The 24,405-nt window shown below is 32.8% G+C and overlaps 1 protein-coding gene across 1 annotated transcript in view; it reads right to left on the bottom strand.

The window, feature by feature from the left end:
* The window catches only part of GRID2 (glutamate ionotropic receptor delta type subunit 2), a 1,708,541-nt gene that overhangs the window by 1,396,953 nt on the left and 287,183 nt on the right, over positions 1 to 24,405 (bottom strand). The window contains exon 2 of the mRNA XM_037529328.2: positions 5,667 to 5,822. Coding sequence (XP_037385225.2) covers positions 5,667 to 5,822 — 156 coding nt within the window. The remainder of the gene's footprint in view (positions 1 to 5,666; positions 5,823 to 24,405) is intronic.

Here is a 24,405-nt window from a genome sequence, read left to right as displayed (position 1 = left end):
CACTCGGAAAATATCTTCAAGTCATTCTGTTATCATATTTGGCCCAATCTTGAACATTACAACACATCAAGCAAGTACTTGTATAGATTGATTTTGCTATTAAATTTGGAGTCCAAATTTATGTTATTTTAATTCTTCTTAGTGGGCAATTCTTCAGTGGAAATGTTTAAAAGACGATGTATAAAAGTGTTCATGCTGGTGTTGTACCGAACAGATAGAGAATCCTTTATACTTTAGAACTACATTTGCGTTGGGTACTGACGATCACACTGTTGGCAGAATCAGATTCCAGATCTTACTAGGCACATCCTTAGGAATATGAGAGGTAGGGAGGAAAAACAGTTCTGGAGTAGGCAGGAAGTTTCTGGGAAAATGACCAAACTCCATAACCCTGACTCATGGAGAGAAGCAGATGGTCCAGACATTTACTTAATGCCATCTGATATTTTTCTTGTTCCGTGTGTGGGTATTTGGAGATGGCCAGTCACCTATATCATCTACTCCTACCACTCCTTTTCATTAGTAATTGTGCAAGAATTACACAGGGAACTGGGCCTAGGGACTGTGATTCAAAGCAAATACTGGCCTTGAGTTGAGAAGGAAAGGGGAAATGAAAAAAAAAAAAAAACAAAAAAACAAAAAGACAATGGACAAACGAAAGAATGAGCTGAATGATGCCTACATGACGTTCAGAATATTTTCTGACTCATGGAGCCACTCATTTTCAAGTACAATTTGTTGTCAGGCAATTCAGAAAATAAACTGGAATTTGAGCTATTAACATCAGTCCAGGTTGATGAAGCATACACACTGAAATCTCACATTGGAGAATTTATAGAGCCCAACCTAACCATTCTGGCATTCATAATTATTTTCTGACCATAGTAATAATATAAAACTAACACAGAAAGGTGTTTAAATTCTTGAGTAAAGTAGCAAATAAGGTGGACACATAAATCAAAAGCACTGTTATTTTGCATTTACAATAATGTTATTTTGGAAGATATATGAGGCAACTGAAATTGTGGCCAATTAAATGGCATGTCTACTTTCTATAAGACTCTTTGGGAGCAATAAATACTCATATTCTGGTATCAAAAAGACTAATGGAAAGTGGACCAGGATGAAATTTAGAAGATAAGCAATTTTAGCCAACATTGTTCTTTATGTTAAAAATGGCTTTATTTCAATATTACCAAGATTATAATAGCTTAGCTATGACAAAACATTGCTATATACTCCAATTAGGAGGTTTACTTCCATGAAATATAATTTAAAATATTGATTCAAATTTTCATATTTTAAAACCACTAGATTATTTTTATAATTCTGGTGTTGTTAATTATATTGTTTATAACGGTTTGGGATATAGCAGACAAAATAATATTAAATATAAAAAGATACTCCTTTTTATTTCAAATAGATTCATTTTTGACTTTGCGGTATAATTCTGTCACTACACATTTCAGTGTACATTTCAGTGTACATTTCATTTATAGGTATTTTTGCTAATAATGATTATTTGAAAATGATCTAGCAGAATTTTGCCATTCAATATCAATGTATGATGTTTTCATCATCTTTCCTGATACAGTCAGTGCCTTCAATAATTATTCATGTATTCACCTGCCAATGTAATTTTTTTACAAATACACCCCCCTTGTTTTTCCTGGCCTTGTTTTCTCATAAATTCCCATACCTCATGGTTCATAGTGGTGTTGGTCTGAACTAAGAGTTAATGATATACTTCATAAGAGACAACACTGTCTTTCATACCACCTGTTTCTGCAACAATTTTACATTAAATGCTTGTGCAAGCAAGAAAACAACTGTAATTGTACAGTAAGGAGAGCAAAGTAACAACTGCTACTTTGATCCAGGTTAACAGAACTACACAAGCCCTTTCCTGGATTCTGATGGCAATAACAAGTTTTTGGATTTCAATGAATATTTGGATGGGTAACCCAACAAATGATGAGTACTTTATGTCCTTATAACTTATGTTGAAGTTGGCACAAAAAATAAATAAATCAATAAATAAATAAAACTACAGGGCGATTTAACAAAGTAAATAATCATAATTCCTATAATCCTGTAAGGTTGTAAATCTGAGAAAGTATTCTAAAGAGTCATGAAACAGCTCACCTATAGAGATGAAATTTACCTAAAAATGTTTTACTATGTCACAACTTCTTTATTGTTTATAGATAAGGAAAACAAAGGATGAAAGAATAAAAATAACTTATACAATGCAATGGATATTTTTCACCTAAATTTCACTTTTTCTACAATTCCATGGTATCTAAAACCCATAAATATAACTAGTACCTATCAAAACATGTAAGTCTGCTGTCAAATGTCATTCCACACAGTAGTTACTGAAGTCTGAGAATATTTCATTGTGCGCTAGCAGACATAGCAAGGAAAATACTGTGCAATGAGCTGAGGGTTTTGGTCTAGTTCTTTCTCTGTACCGCACTTGAAGTATTCAGAAGTAATCAACCTAGTCCTAATTGATTAATCTATATTATAAATTAATCATGGTTCATATAAATTTCAACTTATATAATTTTCTACATTTTAAAAATATCCACATTTCATTATCTTTCTTTTGCATATCACTTTAAGGGAGAAAGATTTATTCCAGTCATTAAGAGTCAACAAAAAATAACCTAAAAAATACATCCTGAATTAGAGTATGAAAAGGTATTTGTCCATCATTAACATCCTATGAATCAATAGACAAAAGATGAACAAGTGTTTAACAAAGAACACATTCAAAAAATGGAAAAAAAGAAAAATGTACAAGAATATGATTTATCTCCAGATTACTTTTGTGAAAACAAAAATTTCTTAATAGCCACCTATCTAAAAGTGCTAAAATAAAGATGATCAAATATAGATATTAGGCTCCACAGAAATAAATATTGACTCTGTGCTATAAAAGAGAAGTTTTTCTAGAAATGAGCCTTAAAAACAATTATGAATTATATAGAAAAATATACTATAACCAAAGTTAAAAAAGAACATATACTTTTTATTATTGCTTATGAGTGATAAAGTCTTTATATCTCCAGATCCTACCCTCATCAAATGTTGATAGTAGAAGTATAAGGTAAACATAAATTTCTAAGAAAAACAATCATTTGTTAAATCTGGCTAGTTAAAAGAAGCTCTATCAATAAAATAAATTGAGGATTTCAAATTATTAGATTTAATTTATTTATCCCTTGACTGATCCCTAATATACTATCATCATATTAACCATATGCTGATGGTGTTCTTTGTTCAATGATCCGAATTTCACATTCAAATGAACAAGAGAAAGAGCAAGAGAAAGAGAAACCATGAACTTTTAGAGGCTCAGCAAGAGTTTTAATGTATAAGTAATCAGTGATGATTATAACACTGATTTTTTTGTGCTTCTTCTGAATATAAAAAACAAGTAAATTAATTTAAGACCCTATGAGGTATAGTTTAATGTCATTGCTAAAAACATGCGATCATAGAAAAATAAGCATCTTTGATGGCACTATTTGTTTTTTTTTACATTACATTACATCCTCAAAATATTTTAAAAAACAATTTGATTTTTTTCTTGATCTCATTTAGTGTAATACTTTCCATTTATTTTTGATCCAATCAGTTACCAAAAAAGCTCTAGAAAAAGTATTTTTCTTCACAAAATTCTCATAATCTAAATTAGCTCGAGAGCTTCCTTGAACTTAGTTCAATATCATTGGCTAGAGCTGACCATGAAAACAATTCATCCAGAACATCCTGTTAGTTTCAGAAATCATTGGTAAATGAATAAATTCATTCTTCTTTTTTCACAAATATGGAGTGAGAAGTTAAAAACGTATTATTAATCTCAATTTGCTTTCCATGTCACAGATTCTTTCAAATCACAGTAGTTCTTTTGAGAGATACTTCTGTTTCCAGAAACTAGCTGACAGCAGAATGATTACCCAAAGCATATATAAACAGATTACTTGTGGCATATTAAAAAGTATACTTTCCAAAACAGGTGTGAGGTGCACATTTATCCAGACTTTGTAATTCTCTTTCACATACTCTGTTCTTTTCATTTCTTAGTGTCCTTCACTTTTTATGTCAAAATGGATATACTTTAACATAAATATTTTAGTATGTCTTAACAGTAGCTTTACAATATTTGATATGTACTTACACACAAGATAGTCACAAAAGCAAATCAGTTCTCACTTTTCCTTGCTGTCATTCCTGTCATTAAAACTAAGTGTTGAAAAAAAATACAGAGATTTCTTCAGGATGTATAACATTCTACTTAACGCATTCATTTTCTTACATTATTGGCTATTTTCCTCAAATAATAATTTAGTTATTTTCCAGATTGCTTGCTGAATTATAATAATGATCAGGCAGTTCTTTATATATAGGAAATTTATCAACATATTCATAATTTAAAGCCCAAATTCCTAGGATAGATTTGATTCTAAAATGTGAATAACTGAATGTTTATATTAATTTGACTTTTATACTGCTTATTCTTTTAACTTACTATGTCTACTTATAAAAATATGAAATTCTACCTATTATTATGAACATTATTAATCCATTCTTCGCAAAATCTACAGAAGGTAAATATAAAATAAAATAGCAACCATCATTACAGATCAAAAATATATTCTAATAAGGCTTACATGTATACCACGCATATGCATCAAATGAAAAAGGAACTTTTCAAAAATACTTATGCCTATTTTGTTTACCTCTTCATTTGTCTTTAAAGGTTTTTACCAAACTACATTTAATGCTTTGCCCATTTTTTTCTGTCAAATCCTCTTCATATCTTTAATGAAAAAAAAGTCTCACTTGACCAAATTGTTTTCATGTTAGCATTTTATTCTAAATACATAAACACAATCAAATATAAAATACATCAGCAACAAATAGTTTTATGAGAAATGAGTTTTTGTCAATAAAGACAAAATATTTCATTGGAATAATAGAATTCTATTAGTCTAAAATCTTTCAATAAAAGCTTTCATCCATGCAAATCATTTCAGAACACCGTAAATAAATTATATGGCTGTGACTCTGATTTCATGACCAATGTGAACTTATTTGAGATCACAGAAAGAAAGCTGTTTTAATATTTGGCACACTGTAGGGGTAAAAAAATTAATGTTGCTTTTCAAATTATAGAAAAACAGGTGTTAGGTACACATTTATTCACACTTGGTAACCCCTAGAATTACAGAATGTACAGTCTAGATCAGCATGTTAGGATCCCAATGCAAATGTTTATTTTTTTTATAGTGTCTAAAACATCATCACAAGTTTATTAATGCTTAAGTTAGCAGTTACCTCAAAGAATTAAAAAATAAAAATTCAGATAAAAATCATTTTTAAGGAATGTTTCATTTGCGTTGAAGTCTTAAAATGGTATACATATTTTATTTGTAAATATGTATAACATTTTCAAATTCTATTTTAATTAAACAATAATGTTCCATACTTTGCCTTTTCAGAAGTGCAATACAAGATCAATAACTATAAAACAACCTTCTCAAGGGAAACAAAGCAAAAATGATGTCAGTGATCAAATACATTGTACCAATCTAATTGCATTGTCATTTCTGTACCAACAACAAAATTAATAAAAAGTGATATGAGGACTTTACCTTCTTGAACTGCTTGAAAAGGGTTGTTGCCATCAACAAATGTCACCGAAAATGTGATTTTCTCAGTCTGTAAGATTTCCTCATTCTGGTTGAGGTCACCAACTGCTGTGCGAAACACCTCATCATCCTTTTTGGCAGATTCATCAAAAATTGCTCCTAGAAAGAAGTGAGTGTTGACATTAAATAATAACATAAGTATTCTGTCATGCCCTCTGGAAATATACCAAAGAGAACTCACATATTTGAAAAATGTACACTTTCACTTAAGGCATGCACTTTATTTATTACTGAAACACATTATACTGAATACAATGTGAGAGCTAAGCAGGAATGTAGTTACTTCTCCAAATGGAAATGATGAATAATACATCAAAGTGTTATTACAGGGAGAACACTGGAAAGACAATATAATAAGTACAAAAGCTTTTGCAGGACAAAGTAGCTAATATATTAGATCTCTCATATTATGAGATCTTTAGGAATTCATAGCTTAATTTTTTTGTAAATAATTGAAGATAAAATCATTAAATTTCCTGAAAGCATATTCATAAAGAATATCAAAATTAAATTTTATTCTTATAATGGTTAATATATTTTCATTTATCATTTCATTTCCCTTTCTTTTTTTGAAAAAAATCTCTTTTACAACTATAATATTTACAAAAATAATAAAGATACAGAAATCTCTAAACAGGAATAATGGAGAAATATTTCCTAAAGAATAAATTTTAGTTCTAGCATATAATAATTTTATGATATGTTTCATTAATATGAAATAGTGATGATGAGAATAAGAGTCATGGCTAACTTTTATTGAGTGCTTGTTTTTCAATAGTGTATTTGTAAACACAAACTCTCAAAGTAAACCAATTCAAATCCTGACTCTACTACTAGTTCAGTATATGATCTTGAGCAAGGAATTAAAAGTTGAACCCCGCATTCATCATTTGTAAAATATAACCATAATAAACACAATAACAATAATATCTGTAAGGATTGTTATCTTCATTAAATTAAGTAATGCATGCAAAATATAAGTAAATAAGGGTAAATAAAATTTCCCAGTAAATGACAGTATTTTTAGATACTAAAATTTAGATACTGTATTTAAATGCTATTTTATACTATTTTTCATATTATAGTAATTCATTTAACACTCAAAATAATTATGTAAACCATATAATACTACATATAAATATAGTTATGAAAATAAGATTCAGTGCAAGAAATATGCCTATGTACCTCAGCAAGATCTAGGATACATGCCTCTTTGACTCCAATATCCTTGTTCTAAAAAACTATGGGCTATATCCCTCCAGCATTATACCCATAAGAAACAAACTTAATTTTATGGGGATCTTAACTTTAATTGCAAATCTGGAACATTCATCTTTCCATGCAAGCTTTACTTGTATTTATTCAGGCTCTCCCAGTTCTAAATAGGTGTGTATATTTAAATAATTAACAGTATTATAAACATTTGAACTAATGTAAATTTTATATTTGTAAATAAATTGATTGAATTACTTCTTAACACTCCCCAAAAGAAAAAGAACTATCCTCCAGGATAATTGACATAACAGAGAAAAAACTATATATAAAAATACATATACATATCCATACACATATAATACAAGTTTAACTATATTTTTTGGGTACTGTTGAATAAAAAACTCAAATGTTGTATATGTGAACATGACCTTCCTATATGTAAATGCAATACAGATATTGTATTTGCATGAAAAAATAAACAGGCTATATGGACATACACAAATGCACATGGTTGCATATACATGCATCCACGTAAATGTATATATAGAAGAAGACATCAAATCTGTGACTTTGTTCATTTTATACCTCTGTGACTGAAGTTCCAAGGGGCTAGTGAAAGACACATCGGGATATTAAAAATGCATTATTAATGTCAATACATGATAAAAACAAGGGTGAATCTATGTCCATCACTGACAAGCATGACAGGTTACACATACCTTTCACCTTAAGTGGCTTCACCATTTTTATTTTGCTAAGAAGTCAAAATGTCTTTTTTTTCCCTAGTGTAAAGTTCATTTTTTTATTTTTTTTATTTTTATATTCCCCATACTATTGCATCCCCCTTAGTTTGACCCCAATCCCTCCCCTCCCCACCCCCCACCACCCTTAGAGTGTCTCTGGTTCATAGTTGTTTGTTGATTTTGATTTTTACGTTCTTATAGTTATTCTTTTTTCTGGTCCCTTATTAAGTTTTCTAGATTCCTGCTATGAGTGAGACCATCCGGTATTTTTCTTTTTCTTTCTGGCTTAATTCGCTGAGCATGATCCCTTCCAGCTCCAACCATGTTGCTGTAAATTGCATGTGTTTATCTTTTTTGAATGCTGAGTAATATTCCATGGTGTATATGTACCACATCTTCTTGATCCAGTCATCTATTTTTGGGCATTTGGGTTGTTTCCAAAGCTTAGCTATTGTAAACAGTGCTGCTATAAACATAGGGGTGCAGGTGCTCTTTGGTATTGATGTTTCTGTGTCCTTTGAGTAAATACCTAGGAGTGGAATTGCTGGATCATATGGAAGCTCTATGTTTAGTAGGTCAAGAAATCTCCACACAGCTCTCCATAGTGGTTGGACCAGTTTGCACTCCCACCAAAAATGTTTAATAAGCTTCTATGTGATCTTGGTTTTCTCTTATCACTGATCATTTGTATTCGCTGTAATTGTACTGACAAATTTGACCACCCTCTCTGAACTCTTGACTTCTGTTACCTACATACATTGAATATCTGCCCATTGATGAGAGAACAAGAAAAAGTTAAAGAATATCCTTTATTTTTGTAGATTAAATCCTTCCTAGGGGCTCCCCTGGTGGTGCAGGCGGTTGAGTGCAGCGCTGTGAAGCTGTCCGCAGCCTCTGCAGCACCGGTTCCATCCCGGCCAGCCCGAGAGGGTTCCACATGGCGTGGCAGACCTCTCCTATCTCACCCGCTGCTCCCCTCAGCAGTGTATTTCAGTCAGTCTGCCTGTTCTGTTCCCTTCTCTGTCTCTGGTGAATCCTCTCACCCTCCTGAATCTGGTCTGTATCCCGGTTCTTGTGTAAATAAATAAATAAAAATATTTTTTAAAATAAATAAATAAATAAATAATTCCTAATTATAGACACATATAGAAGTTATCCAGTAATTACATAATAACAATAAAACAAAATATATATAATAATCGTACAATTTTTATCACTCCTGCCATTTCTGAGTCAGATAGAAGTCTACTTTAGAAACAAAGTAGATATGAAAATATTTAGACAATATATGTTAGACACCTTGATGACTTTAGCTAGATTCTTATGAAAATCTTGACTAAGCATTACATTGAAATGCAATCAGATTCAGATATACAAATTTATTTAGCAATTTGTCCAGCGTTGGAATATAAATGTAAAACAACCAGAGCTAACTTAACCAATTAATTTTAAACCATATAATTTAAATATCTATTTACAAAGAAATTATGTATGTTTATAGAGAGATATTTCAGCTTGACATGAAGTTTAAAAAGGTCTTTTAAAAGAAGAGTTTCTGGGGCCTCCCTGGTGGCGCAAGGGGTTAAGCACCACACTATGAGCAATCCGCAGCCTCTGCAGCAAGAGTTCGAACCCCAGATGGCCAGGGAGCAACCCACATGGTGAAACAGACCTCTCGGGTCTCACTCTGATCCATAGGCAGTGTATTTCAGTCACTCTATCTGTTCTGTTCCCCACTCTTTGCGAATCCTCTCACCCCCCACCTCTCTGGCCTGTACTCTAGCTCTTGTGTGCATAAATAAATAAATCTTAAAAAAAAAATGTTACCACTGGCATGTTTAAAAACATAAGAGTTTTCTAATAACCCTTGTTTAAAAGGAGGTGCTATACTGACTTACATTGAGTATTGGTAATAAAAGACAGAAACCGCCAGAAATGATAGCAAATTAGTCAATTCTGTGTTAAATTAAGATACTGAAAGGAAATGCACAAATGTAGCAGTTCATCTTTCTGCAAACAGCAAGAAAATATACAGAAGAAACAGCACATCTTACTGCAAACAACATAACCTAAGGCAGGAAATCCTAGTCAATATTTCAAAGCCAGTAATTTATTTAGTCTTACTTTTTTCTTCAGCTATAAAAATCTCAACATAAATTTGATTCTTTTACCAAAAGAGTACATGTGGTACTTTGTCTGAAACACAAGTGTGCTGAAAATGCCCTGTTGAATTCCAATAGAGGATACCAAGAAAGAAGCTTCTTTCTCATTTAATGTACTTCAAACACTACAGCAATGTTTTATATTTATTATTTGTATTAATACATTTATTGCCAATCTAATTGACTATCAAACATCTTAAGCTAACTTTTTTGAAGTATATGAAGTTCCTCAACTGCAGCATTCACAAACATATAATTAAAAACACAGTATCACAATTCATCATTCTTTTCCAGCTATTTTTACTGGCATATTTTTACTATCAGTTTTATTATACAGGTGAAAGTAGATTCAATGTGTTGTCAAAATAAAATAATTATTGCACCATTTACAAAAATACACAGTACTTGATCAACAGAGTATTCTCCTGTAGACACTTCACATTTGCCTATCGAAAGACTAACCAACTAATGAAGCCACAAATTAGCACACCTTAAACATTCCTATTTTACCAACTTTAATTGTCCTTTACATGATTAGATGTTGATGATTTGGTCTTTTTATAGGTGGGGAAAAACATTTGACTGTCCTTATACAAAAGAGTGACATATAACATGTAGTATATACATATGTTTGTAAACATAATCTATAACATGTTTGCTTGTGTTCTCATATCACACATTTTAGAAAGGAAATAACTACTTTTATAGTAATATTAAAACATGTTTTTTTTATTTTTTAGTTATTATAAAGGAGTATAGGTACTAGTATTAGTGCATTCATGTTAATTGGACATAAATAAACTACTGTATAATTTAAATTATAAAGCTCACAACTACAGTCAACCAAGATGGCAACAGAGGAACACTATCTGAGTTATTTCCTCCAGTTGTTCATTTCTTGCACAGCTAAACTGCAGTAGAATAAAGTCAACAATTTCTGAATAATTGGCACTCCGAATAGACATCTACCACATATATAAGGAACAGCTATCTGACAGAGAGGGTAGGAAGAACAAATTGGACTGTGTTTGTAGCTATACTGCTAAACTATGGCTGTGCCATGAAACAAGAGTGTTAAATTTTGTAAGCAACTCCTCTGCTGCTATTAACTCAGATGCAGAAGCTAACACTGGAGAATCTGAAAATCTGGCACTGCATTAGAGTTTATTTCAGATAAGTTTCACTGCTAGAAAACCAGAATAAGAGTATAGAATGACAATTACTGGCTTGAACTTAAAGGAGCAAATCTAGAACAGCTGGAGTCCAAACCAGTGGGAGAAGACAGCTTGGATTATATGGTCACCTCAAGGATCAGGCTACTACTTACAGCCTGAAAGTGTGTAATGTGAAATAACTGTCTTCATCAATCCTGGACCAAAACCAAAAGAACATCTGAATGTTATTAATAATCAGAATTAAAGCACAGTGTACCTTAATAATAAGCATAAGTACCACAGATTCAAGCTTCAATTTTGAACTTGTTGGTGCATCTCAACTGTAATTTTCTTTGTTTTTTTAAAGATTTGTTTATTTATACAAGAACTGGTGTATAGGCCAGAGGCGTGGGAGGGTAAGATAATTCACCAGAGGCAGAGAGAAAAGCAGAATAGGCAGACAACTGAAAACATTGCTGAGGGGAGCAGCAAGTGAGGCAGGAAGGTCTGCCATGCCATGTGGGTATCTCCCTGGCCAGCCAGGAATCAAACCAGTGCTGCAGAGGCTGCAGGCAGCTTCATAGTGCTATGTTCAACCCCTGTGCCACCAGGGATGGCCTCAACTGTAATTTTCATGCATCACTATATATAATCACTATATATAAGATTTAACCAAGGCATGGAGGTTGAGGTATGAGTATGTATGAGAGGTATGAGGCATGAGGCTGGTATCAGTTTGTATGAGATATTCTGGCTTAGGGATTGGCCTAGGGGATCACAGTTGGTAACCGCCACACAACTTGGATACCTGCAGCACAGTAGAAAGGTTGATCCTTAGGTTAACTGGAGGCAACCACTTAGCAACATACTGCCCCATTTCCTTTCTACCTATTGTGCTTGCTAGCACCACTGCCCTGTTCATCTGAACATGTGCAAACACAGTAGGCAAGTAATAATAGACACCTAAAGACAGTGCTTAAAGGCCTCAACTTATGCCCAGACTTTTATAAGAGGGACAAAAGTTTGATTTACAAAGGTAAGAAAAGTAAACTCCCTATTATAATCAATCAATAAAAAAAAGAAAAAGAAAAATAACATATCACAAATACTGGAGGAAAAAACAAAAGGCAATAGAAGTCTTAATCCAGCAGAAACACAAAATAAACTGAAGAATTGTTTAACAGTTATAACTAAGCTTACTGAATTAAATTAAAAAAAAGCAATGCATGATGTAAAAAAAGAACACAATAAAAGTAAGAAAAAATGAGACTGCTATGACTAGAACTAATGGATCTAAAACAATACTATAACCAAATCTATAATTGAAGTAGGAGGACTCAACAGTACACAAACTCTAGCAATGCTAGCTTGAAAAAATGATGTCTGAGAACACAAAAAACAGAAAAACAAAGGGAAAAAATAAAATAATGTAAGAGTTTTTTGAGATAACTTAAAGATTACTAAAATCCACATCATGGGGTTTTCAGGAAAGAAGACAACATAAAGATTTATTTTAAAAAAATTGCTAAGAATCATCTCAGTTTGGGAAATTAATCAGGCATTCTGATCTAGAAGTCCCAAGGACTTCCAAACAAAATAATACCAGATCAACCGACACCAAGACACTTCATAATTAAACTGCTGAAAGTCAGTGACAGAAGGGCATCCTATTATGGAACACTAATTAGACTGTCATTGCACTTTTCAATAGAAAGATTATAGGCAAAAAAGTAAATGGCAGAAGATATTTACCATGGTTAAAAAACAATTTTCTGCTTTAAACACATTTCACTGATAGATTACCATTTAAGGCACAAGGAAAGGTAAGGAGCTTCACATAAAACCAAAATTTAAAAGAATTTATGAACAAAAAACTGGATATAAAAGAACTTAAATGTTTTTTATAAAACAACAGCCCTGGTCCTCTTTTATGCCTACTATACCTCAACATTCAAGAGTACCAGTGATGAGATTACTATGTAAATACACCAACCTGAAAAGCTATCCAAATTACAACCCATAAAAAATTAAAAATGAGGAGACAGAAGAACCATCACAAATGCTAAGAATAAGAAAAACAACACAATCTCTTTGAGGAACTGAAACCAAAAGAACCACAGAACATGACAAAAGAACAATTCATGGTAAGAGTTCTAACAACACTTATGGAAGTTGAGGGAGTAAAAAAGAAAGAAAATGGAAGACATGAAATGTTAAGAAAAAAGAAATAAAATATTAGGTAGCCACAATTAGAAATACCAGAAATAAAAATTACTGTAGCTGATGTAAAAAAAAAATACAATTGATAGCATGAAAAGTAGCAACCAGAAACAATGGATAGAATTATGAGTTCAAAAACAATGTTTTAGAACACATGCACAAAACTATATACAGAAAAAAAGAATAAAATAATGAAAAAAATAAAACAGCCTTTGAGAACAAATTAAAGAGAACTAACATCCATATAATTGGGGTGCTAGAAAGAAAAGACACACAGAAAGGCATTGAAAATATATTTGAAGAAATATTTACTGAAAATGTCCAAAAAGCTCCAAATAAAATAAAACCAGATAGAAGTATACCAAAACACATTATAATAAATGTACTAAAAAACAAGGACAAGTAATATATTGAATGCAGAAAATATGTTCTTCAGAAAATAACTGCAATACAGGCCCACATTAAGAAATAAAAGAAATCCTGAAGAAATAACTTAATATCTTACTTAAAGAAATAAATGAATAGAGATAACAAAAGATTATATGAAAGAGAAGTTAAACTAAAACCTGGTTCTTTGAGCAGATTAACAAATCAGATAAGCCCATACTTAGCTTAACACAAAGAAAAATCAATAATAAAATAAAAATGTAAGGAGAAATCACAATAAATAACATAGAAAGAAAACAGATTGTGAGACTACTATGAACAACTATATGTCAAAAAGTTTGATAACCATTAAGAAATGGACAACTTTTTACATCAATATATTCTACCAAGACTAATGCAGGAAGATTCATGAACTGTACAAATCAATCTCAATAATGGAAACTGAAACCTTAATAAAATATCTTAAAAAAAATAAGTCCAGAAGCAGATGATATCACAAATGCATTTTCTCAAATCTTTGAAAAGAGTTAATGTCCTTCCTACTCAAATCGTTTTAAAAAAATACAAGGAAAGCTTCCTCATACATTTTCTGATTTCAACATTACCCTAACACAGAAACCAAACAAAGACACACAATAAAAGTAAATTATAGGCCAATATCCCAAATGAACATCAATGCAAACATTTTCAACAAAATACTGACCAGGGACTGCCTGGTGAGTCAGGGGTTAAAGACACAGCACTATCAAGCTATTGCCAGCCACTGCAGCATGAATTCTATCTGGAGCCAGCCAACCAGCCACAACAGACCTCTCTTGTCTGTGCTGCTACCCTCTCTTGTCTATGCTACACGCCTCAGCAGTGTATATCAGTACATCTGCCTGTTCTGCCCCCCACACTCTCTGGTGAATCCTCTCATTCCCCATACCACTTGTCTACACCCAAATTTGTGTATGCATGAATAAATAAAACAAAAAAAAATACTAACCAATTGCATTCAACAGTATATTGCAGGATTATTCATTATGGCCAGTTGGGATGAATGTCAGGACAACTAAGATGTTTTCATTTATGTACAGCAACTAATGTAGTGTACAATATAAAAATATAATACAAAAAGATGCAGAGAAAGCATCTGATATGGGTCAGTACCTATTTATGATAAAAGAAATTTATGCCAGATGGGACTAGAACTCAATTTAATAAAGTTCCTATCTCACAAGTAAACAACCAATAAAGTATCCAATGGTTAAAAAAGTGAAAAAATTTAATTCATATCAAGAATAACACAAGGATGCCCATTGTCACTTATGTTTACAGAGTATGAAAGATTTTGACCAGAACTAGAAAAAAATAGTGAATAAAAGTAATTCACTATGGAAAAGGAGTAGTGAAACTGTTGCTATTTGCAAATGATACATGATATTTAAAAAATCCCAAAGACTCCATCAAAACACTATTGAAAAAAGAATGATTGTAGGAAAGCCTCAGGTTACAAAATTAACACACCAAACTACATACCTTATTTGTAAAGAACAAACAGAAGAAAAAGCTATTAAGAAAATAACTTCATATATAATTGCTTCAAATAGTAACTAATACTCACAATTGACTCAATTAATATGGTAAAATATCCATAAAGAGAGGACTCCAAAATATTATTAAAGAATGTGTGTAATGACATGAGGACATGGAAGAATATACCATGTTCATGGATGGGAGAATCAAAATCAAAGTGACTATCCTGTCTAAAATGATATACACATTTAATGAAAACAGCAACATGTTTTCAAATAAACTGACGAAATGAACTCTATATAGAACTAAAAATATCTTCAAGCAATCCTGAGAAAAAATGAGAAATTTGGAGGTATCATGTTTCTCAACTGCAAATGTTACTATAAAACAACGGTACTAAAATCAATATGATAGTGACACAAAAAATAGATGCATAGAATAGATTTGAAAGTCCATGGATAAGTGAATGTAGTATCAACTACTAATTGACAATGATCATAAAATGGGGAAAAGGAGAGGTTCTTTAATAAACAATGATAGGAAAATGGAAAATCCACATATGAAAGAAGGAAACTGGAACTTTCCCTAACCCTTAACAAATAAATAAACTCCAAATGGATTAAAGATTTAGCTATAAGACCTGCAACAATAAAATACATGGAAGAAAACATTGGCAATAGTTTCCTTAATAACAACAAAGATATTTTTGGTGATCCCACCCCAATGGCAACAGGATGAAAAACAAAATGAACAATTGGGATGAGGACCTCTTTGGTGGTGCAAGGGTTAAAGTCTCAACACTATCAAGCTATCTCCAGCCACTACAGCATGAGTTTGCTCCTTGGCCAGGGAGCTGACCACTATGGTGCATCAGATGTCTGCTGTCTCACTCACTGCTCCCCTCAGCAGTGTATTTCAGAAGATCTGCCTATTCTGCTACCCACTCTGTCTCTGGAGAATCCTCTCACGCTCCCCCAGCCCCCACACCTCTGCCCTGTGCCCCAGTTCTTATATGCATAAAAAAATCCTTAAAAAATACAATTGGGATTACCTCAATTTAAGCAGTTTCTATACAACAAAGGAAAATAAATGACAATTTAAAAAGACACCTCATTGGTCCTCCCTGGTAGTGCAAGGGGTTAATATGCAACCTATGAAGCCATCTGTAGTCATTGCAGCATGAGTTCAATCCCCAGACAGGGAGATACCTACATGACACAACAGACTTCTCCTGACTGGCCCACTGCTCCCCTCTGCAGGGTATTTTAGTCGATCCACCTGTGCTGTTCCCCACTCTGTCTCTGGTGAATCCTCTCACCTTGCCCCGACACCTCTGGCCTGTACCCCAGCTCTTGTATGCATAAATAAATACATATTTTTAAAAAGATACCTCATCAAATGGGCGAAAATATTTACATAAAACATAGCTGATAAGAGATTAATAACCAAGATAATGAAAAACTCATACATTTCAAAAATAAAAAAATAAACAACCCAATTGATAAATGGGCAACACACATGAAATGGCAATATAATATTATCTCACATCTCTGGTACATAATAAAAAGACTTCTAACAAAAAGTGTTTCAGAGGATGTTAAAAAGGAATCCTATTACACAGTTTCTAGGGATGTAAACTGGTGAAACCTTTATGGAAAACAGTTTGAATTTATCTTAACAAAGCAGAAATAACCATACCTTACAATTCATCAATCTCAATTGGATCCAAAGAATACGACACCATTAAAAAAAAAGTCCAAAACACCCCATAAAATTCTCAGCAGCACTCTTTTTAATAGCAAAGACATAGAGGCAGCCTATTTGTCTGGACAAATGGATTAAGAAGATGTTGTATACCATCACAATGCTGTATAATATAGCCATAAGAAAGGATGAGATGCATCCTTTTTCAATGACGTAGAGAAGTTTGAGAGAATTGTGTGCATCAAGGTAAGTAAGAACATTAAAAACAGATACTGGACATTGACATATCAGATTATTTGATAATTTAAACCAGTGGATTTCAACAAACATCCTGGAGGTTCAGAGGTTAAGAGGGAGATGAGGGGGAAGAGACAAGGGACTATAATGGATGATGATGGTGGTGGTAAAATTGCAAAAAAAAAAAAAAAAGAAAGGGAGCAAGGGAGGGAGGGAGGGTAGAGGAGGAGGGGAGAGGAGGAGGAGTGGAGAGAGAGAGAGAGAGAGAAAATAAAAAAAAAAAAATCTCCTTGGTCAGGGATTATTATGGGTATTTCATAATTCAATAGATGGAATGAAACAGCTGTTTATATGTTTGCTACTTGTGAAGGTAAATAATTTGATTCTGACCAAGACACCATTGTGGAAAGAATTATGGCTTAAGTAGTAGATAGATTTTTCACTTTGGGGATTAAGATAAGCTTGAAAAATAAAAATGACTAAAGCACCCATTTTATATAATTTATCTTATAACCTAAAAATAATAATATCTTTCTTTGACAATTTTATAGCAAATAAAGTAGAATCTAAGGTGAAAAATTGAAGCAAAAAAGTAAAGGAAGGAAGAAAATTGAAGTTTAATGTTTGGCTCCTCTATAATCTTAACCACTAAAAGCCTGCTGTTGACTGGAAGTCTTACAAAGAACATAAACATTTGATTAACACATATTTTGTGTGTTATATGTACTAAATACTTTATTTTTACAATAAGTTTAGCTACAGCGAAAAATGTCATAAAGAAAATCATAATGAAGAAAAAATACATTTTCAGTACCACACTGTTTTTCAGATAACATAAATATACATGATTAGGTTTTACAATAAAACCCATGTAAAAAGGAAATGACATAGTGCAAGCCATGTTGTTCAAGGATCATCTGTAGATGTAAGTTTGTGACATCAATGAAAGGGTCTGGGGTAAAGGTGTAAAGGATCATAGCTTTTTTTTTTTTTATTGAAGTCAACTTGTTGTAAATTCAAATTACAGTATTATAAATTTACGATGTTAATATAATCACCACCAAAAATAGTTACACAATATACAAACAGGAAATAAGGGATTTAAATATTTCATTACAAAAAGTCAACAATCACAAAGGAACACAATAATACAGAAAATGTGAGACAACAAAGGTATAAAACCTATGGGAAAAATACAAAAAAAAATGGCAGAAATCCCTCCTTTTCAGGAATTACTTTAGAAATAAATGGGATAAATTCTCCAATCAAAAGACAAACATTGGTAGGATGACTAAAAACATAAGGCCAATGTATATCGTCTATAAGAGACTTGTATGAGGGGTGATATTTGTAAATCATGTGATTGTAAAGAGATTTCTTTCCAGCTATATGGAGAGCTTCTAAAACTTAGCCATAGCAACAAAACCATTTTAAAAATAGGCAGAGAACTTAAATAGACATTCCTCCAAAGAACTAGAAATTAGCCAATGACATATGAAAAGATGTTCAATATCACAAATCATTAAGGCAATGGAAGTAAGATACTGCCATGCCACCTCACACTTGTTTTCATGGATACTATTGAAACAACAGAAAATAGCAAGTGTTTCCAAGGATGTTGAAAAGAGAATCCTTGTGCACCACTGGCATGAATGCAAAATGGTGCAGCTGCTGTGGAAAACAGCATGCCAGTTCTCAGAAGAAAAAATGGAATCATCATGTGATCCAGCAATTCCACTTTAAGTATATACCTCCAAAAATTGAAAGCAGAGTCTTTAAAAGACATTTGTCCACACATGCTCATAGAACATTCTCAGTCATTGAAACATGGAAGCAACCCAAGTGTTCACTAATATATACATATATATATAAATATATGGATAAACAAAAATTGACTAATACATAAAATACATGTTTTGTTTGTTTGTTTTAGGAAGGAAGGAAATTCTGATAAACCCTGTAACATGGGTGAACTTAGAAGACATAAAGCTAAGTAAAATGAGTCACACTAATCCAAATGCTGTAAGAATCCACTTCTGTGAAATATTTAGTGTTATCAAAATCACAGATGTTTGGAAGGTGAAAGGAATGGGGAGTTATTGTTTAATGAGTATGAATTTTCAGTTTTACAAATAAAAAAGAGCAATGAAGATGGATGGTGGCGTGGTGATATTAGTACAATATTGTGGATATATTTAGGTAACACTAAACTACACTTAATAATGGTTAAGATAATAAATTTTACTATTGCATTTACCTTGCATTTTTCCACTTTAGAATTGGAACAAATATCACTGTTTAACTCCTTTAATTATTTTCCATATTTTCATATTGAATCTGTGAAATAATATAGAGCTTTATATCCTTTGTTTCAGTTTCTTCTCCATATCAAACACTCAATTGAAGTAATGTCTTATTATTGCAAACTTAACTGCCATGACAAGAACAGAAATAAGTGGTTTGTGAAAAAAGATCTTTAATACATTGCACAGTAATTCAAACGCTTTCCAAATTGAAATGATGCACTTAAAAAAAGAAGGTAAAATAATAGCTTCTTGAAAAGCACTTACTAAAAAGACTTGCAGATATTTTTAGAAATGCATCAGATTTAAATTTTTCCCTCCTGTCACAATTCACTAGATCCTTTTAATACTTCCTTCAACTACCATTAAAATCGTGTGAGAACTGATATAAGGTTATTTAAGTAAAATCATGTGTCAAAGAAATACATGAAATAATGTGGATGCTATTCAGAGTCAACCAGATTTACACACAAATAATTTAGCTTAAACTATCTCTATTTAGTAAAAGTTCTAATTTTACACATAAGGAAAAACACACTGAGATAAAATCATCATTTTTCTAATTCTAGTTAAGGAGAAAAGTCACTTTAAATATTGGAACTGGATATGATGGTCTCCATTTTTAAAGGAAAAGAATGTATCACAAAGCATATTGCTCATAGGAAAAGAAAAACCCTTCTTGTTATAAATCTCGAATATCATCAATTCAATAACCCTGATCTCACTTACAATTTTATTCTTTATTACATGAAAACATCTAAAGTAAAACTAAAGATATACAGAAATTCACTGAGAATTGTTAACATATCCTATTTTGTGCTATTTCATATACTGAATAAGGAATAGAGTCAGAAAGCACCATACAGGTATCATTAGGGAGGTGCCCTACAATATATTTATAAAAATGAGAGAAAGCAGTATTTTTATTATAACTGTAGACTGGATAACAGTAAATGAGATGTGAGTTCTTACAGGGGGATGCAATATTTCTAGATATTTATTAGTTATAAGTAGTTTCAAAATGGATCTGATTCTTTCATCTGTCAAGTCCTTTATTATAAAAAGTTTTTGGCTATCAGTCAAACACTTTTGGAAAATTAAATTCAAGTGTTATTTTTAGTAGTGACTTGCTAGATGATAATTCTTTTTTTAAGATTTATTTATTTATGCCTACAAGAACTAGGGTACAGGGTAGAGGCATGGGGGATGAAAGGATTCACCAGAGTGGGGAACAGACTAGGCAGATTGACTGAAATACACTAAGGGGAGCAGTGGGCGAGCCAGAAGAGGTCTGCTGCACCATGTGGGTAGCTCCCTGGCTGGGGATCTAACTGGCGCTGCAGTGGTTGCAGACAGTTCCATAGGTTGTGTCTTAACCCCTTGTGCCACCTGGGAGGCCCCAGACAACAATTCTTACATAAACAGTCCATGTTGTGTCTGCTTGCCCCTAAAAGTTTAACTCTTAAGGAAAGTGTAATATTTTTAAATGTTGGCATCCTTGTTATATAAACATCTTGATCGCTCATTTTATTTTTTAAAATATTTATTTTTATTTATCTATTTATTTTATTTATTTATACAAGCACTGGGTGCAGTCAGAAGTGCGGGAGGGTGAGAGAATTCACCAGAGCAGAGCCGGGAGCAGAGCAGGCAGAAAGGCCGAAGCAAACTGCTGAGGGGAGCAGCGGGAAGCAGGAGGGGTCTGCAGGCCATGTGGGACCCTCCTCCTGTGGCCGCGGAGCAGCCAGGGATCAAACCAGTGCTGCAGAGGCTGCGGGCAGCTTCGCAACCCAGCGCTCAACCGCTGCGCCACCAGGGAGGCCCCATTGATCCCTCATTTTATAAATATAAAAAATCAGACAAGACAGGTCAATTAACCAATCACATAGTGAGAAAGTACATGAGCTAGAGATTCACTGTAGAACTTTGTAATTTCAAAAGCCTATAGTTTTATACTAAAAAAATCTATTCTTACAGCTCATCCATTCCTGAGACAAAAACTATTTTTTTTTATTTTTTTTAAATAACAAGACAGAGAATACCTTCAAACTGTTCCATTTATTGATTTTTTTTTTTTTTTAGACAGTTTGACTTAACTGCATGGATGTAGCATTCCTTATTAAAAAAAAAAAAAAAAAAACAGCAACTGGAAGAGATAAAACTTAAACATGCAATGAGCTACATTAGAAGATATAACAGAGATTGCATGACCTTTTATTAGCCTATTGAAAAAAGAAGTTAAATGTCAAGATACGTCCAGTAAAATATTCACTTATGGTGTTCAGTATAAAGTGATTAAACGCAGGGCCTTCCTAGTGGCCTAGGTGTTAAGTATCAGTGCTATCACCTTTATGTCATGAGCTTGATCCCTGAACAAGAAGCTAACCCACATATGGCACAGCAGACCTCTTCTGTCTTGCCCACTGTTCCCCTTAGCAGTGCATTTCAGTAAATATGCCTGTTCTGCAACCCAATCCGTCTCTGGTGAATCATCTTACCTCCCCACCTCTGGCCAACCACCAGTTCTTCTGCCAAAAAAAAAAAAATAAATAAACAATTAAAAAAGGTATTAACTATAGATACCAAGTTAAAACAAAATTCAAGTTTGGAAAAAATAATACTGCATTACTAATTGAAGACCGTTAGGTGAAGTGTAGAAAGAAAACATAAGTAGGTTCCTTGAGGTCTACTACTACTAACTACTATTGTCATACCTTAAATCTTCACATTAAACTGCAAACAGATGTTTCCCAATAAAACTGTAAACAAGTTTACCTTCCTTTAACATAATTTATAAAATAAATCCATAAAATAGTTATCTGTTAATTCTAATGTGGATATATAAATACAGATGTTTCTTATATGTTGAGCTCTGTACTTGTCATTATTTTACAAAATTGTTCATGATTTAACAATAAAGAAATTTAAAGCTAATTTCTTTAAACACAATTTGAATAAAATACTAGATGTGTATTTCAAAATCATGAGAATGCTGCAGATATCTACACATCTCTGAAGAAAATGCTACATTGTATTTTAAAATATTATTACCTTTCTATCTTCTGTTTTGGTAAAGAGTCAGCACCCCCAAACTTTAGGCAATTGTAATTGAGAAGCTATTAAACATATATTTTTAAAGATTTATTTATTTATGCATACAAGACGTGGGGTACAGGCCAGAGGTGTGGGGGGGGGGCGGTGAGAGAATTCATCAGAGACAGAGTGGGAACAGAACATACAGATTGACTGAAATACATTGCCAAGGGGAAGGGCGAGGCAGGAGAAGTCTGCTGTGCCATGTGGGTAGCTCCCTGGCCGAGTATCAAACTCATCATGCTACAGTGGCTATGAACAGCTTCATAAGTTGTGTCTTAACCCCCTGCGCCACCAGGGAGGCCCACTATTAAACATATTTTTATGAACTCATTTTAAATAAAAATTAAGATGCTATATGTTAAAGCTGTTTAGAATTTCATCCCAATATTCTACTTGGAAAATGCCAAACATGTGAGATTTTCTGAGACTTTGAGGCCAGTTAATCAGATCATGAATCTCAGTTTCAGGCATCTTTGATTACCATCCAAACTATATATCTCTTTATCAAATTATTATCTCCTCATTTTCTCCCTAAATTTTTCTTTGGACTAATGCCTCCTATATCTTTACACAATCGCAGTTCTTCTCCATTCTGACACCTCATACCATGGTGATCACAATCCCTGATTATATCCAACTTTTTATGGAAGAATTGTTTCTGATGAATTCTAGTTTTCATAGAAATCATTGCTCAACTGGAGGTTTATGCTTTTTTTCATATACCAAGAACATCTATCTATAACCAGAAATGGAAACTTAACATTGATTAGTCCTTAAAATAATTCCAAGCCATTAATTACTCTTCCATGACAGAGTAAAATCACATCTTAATTGTTGCTGATAAGGTAATCATCAATTAACCAATTAATTGCACAAAAGTGAGATTTTTTTTCCATCTATCCCAATATCTATACTCCTCCTGAATGATCCACTAAGTACATGTTTATGCCTAAACATGAGACAAGCATGTTGAAAAATTTCTGTCATATTAACACAGCTCATAGATTTCTTAATAAAAATGTCCTTTACATCCAGCAAATCCATGACTAGTAACTAGCTGCTAAATCATACATATTCTGAGTGAGAAATTTTCATAAGAATATCTCACTTTCTGCAGCTTTTCTAGAAACATGAAATTCACTCTTTTTCTTCAGTCACTGACAGACTTCCAATGAACTGACCATTGAATCAAAGGTCTTGCCACTCTACTGAAGAAATGATAAATGGTGGAATAATAGGAGGTGGATCAAAACTTATTTTTGTATATTTCAAATGTCTATTAAAATGCATATAAGCAATTGAATATATAGAAATGAAAGTTAAAAGCAAGAGGTCTGTTTTGTTCCTTGATATCCCACACATAAAGGATCCAATGTTTTTCTTTGTATTTCTGGCTCCTTTAACTTACCATAAGACCCTTCAGTTTCATCAGTATTTTTACAAGTGTAAAACTTTATCTTTTTTTAAAGATTTATTTATTTATGCATACAAGAGCTGGGATACAGGCCAGAGGTGTGGGGGGTGAGAGTATTCACCAGAGACATAGTGGGGAACAGATCAGGCAGATCGACCAAAGTACCCTGCGGAGGGGAGTAGCAGGCGAGCTAGGAAAGGTCTGCTGTTCCATGTGGGTTACTCCCTGGCCGGGGATCAAACTTATGCTGCAGAGGCTGTGGACAGCTACATAGGCTATGTCTTAACCCCCTTGTGCCACCAAGGAGGCCCAAAACTTTATCTTTTTTAATAGATGTGCAGTGTATATGTACTACATTGTGTATATGTACTACAGTGTATATGTACTTCCATTGTGTATATGTACTACATCTTCTTCATCCACTCATCTGTCCTCGGGCACTTAGGTTGTTTTCATAATTTTACTACTGTAAAAAGTTTCACTCATATGTGTAATATAGAGAAGCCAAACAAGTGTTATCCAAAACAAA

Source organism: Talpa occidentalis, unplaced genomic scaffold, assembly GCF_014898055.3.
Source record: "Talpa occidentalis isolate TD23 unplaced genomic scaffold, MPIMG_talOcc4v2.1 talOcc4.6, whole genome shotgun sequence".
Taxonomy (NCBI): Eukaryota; Metazoa; Chordata; class Mammalia; order Eulipotyphla; family Talpidae; genus Talpa; species Talpa occidentalis.
This window is presented reverse-complemented; position numbering and strand designations above follow the sequence as displayed.